Source organism: Eimeria mitis, genomic scaffold (assembly GCF_000499745.2).
Source record: "Eimeria mitis Houghton genomic scaffold, Emh_scaff2789, whole genome shotgun sequence".
Classification (NCBI taxonomy): Eukaryota; Apicomplexa; class Conoidasida; order Eucoccidiorida; family Eimeriidae; genus Eimeria; species Eimeria mitis.
This window is the reverse complement of record NW_013571128.1, coordinates 6,477-6,866: the sequence shown is the minus strand read 5'-3', so window position 1 is coordinate 6,866 and position 390 is coordinate 6,477. Positions and strand designations below refer to the sequence as shown.

The 390-nt window shown below is 54.9% G+C and overlaps 1 protein-coding gene across 1 annotated transcript in view; it reads left to right on the top strand.

The window, feature by feature from the left end:
* Positions 1 to 30: 30 nt before the first annotated feature.
* The window catches only part of EMH_0058770 (uncharacterized protein), a gene marked incomplete at both ends in the record, with an annotated part of 609 nt that continues 249 nt past the window's right edge, over positions 31 to 390 (top strand). Inside the window, one exon of the mRNA XM_013497603.1 lies at positions 31 to 390. Coding sequence (XP_013353057.1) covers positions 31 to 390 — 360 coding nt within the window.

Genomic DNA, 390 nt, shown 5'->3' with positions numbered 1-390 from the left:
TATCTAGTACTCAGAGAATATAGTCTCAGAATGCATGCAAATGCTGCAGATACAGCTGCTGCTGCTGCTGCTGCTGCTGCGGGGGCGCAGCAGCAGCCGCAGCAGCAGCTGATGCTGAGAGATAGACAGACAACAGAGGCTGCAACGCATAGTCTACAGCATCAGCAACAGCAGCAGGAGCAGCAACAGCAGCAGCAGCAGCAACTGCAGCAGAAGCAGCAGCAGCAGCAGCAGCAGGAGCAGCAGGAGCAGCAGCAGGAGCAGCAGCAGCAGGAGCAGGAGCAGCGGCAGCAACAGCAACAAAATCAGCAAGATAATCAAAAGGACGATAACCACCAACAACAGCAACAGCAACAGCAACACCAACCACAGCAGCAACAGCAGCAACAC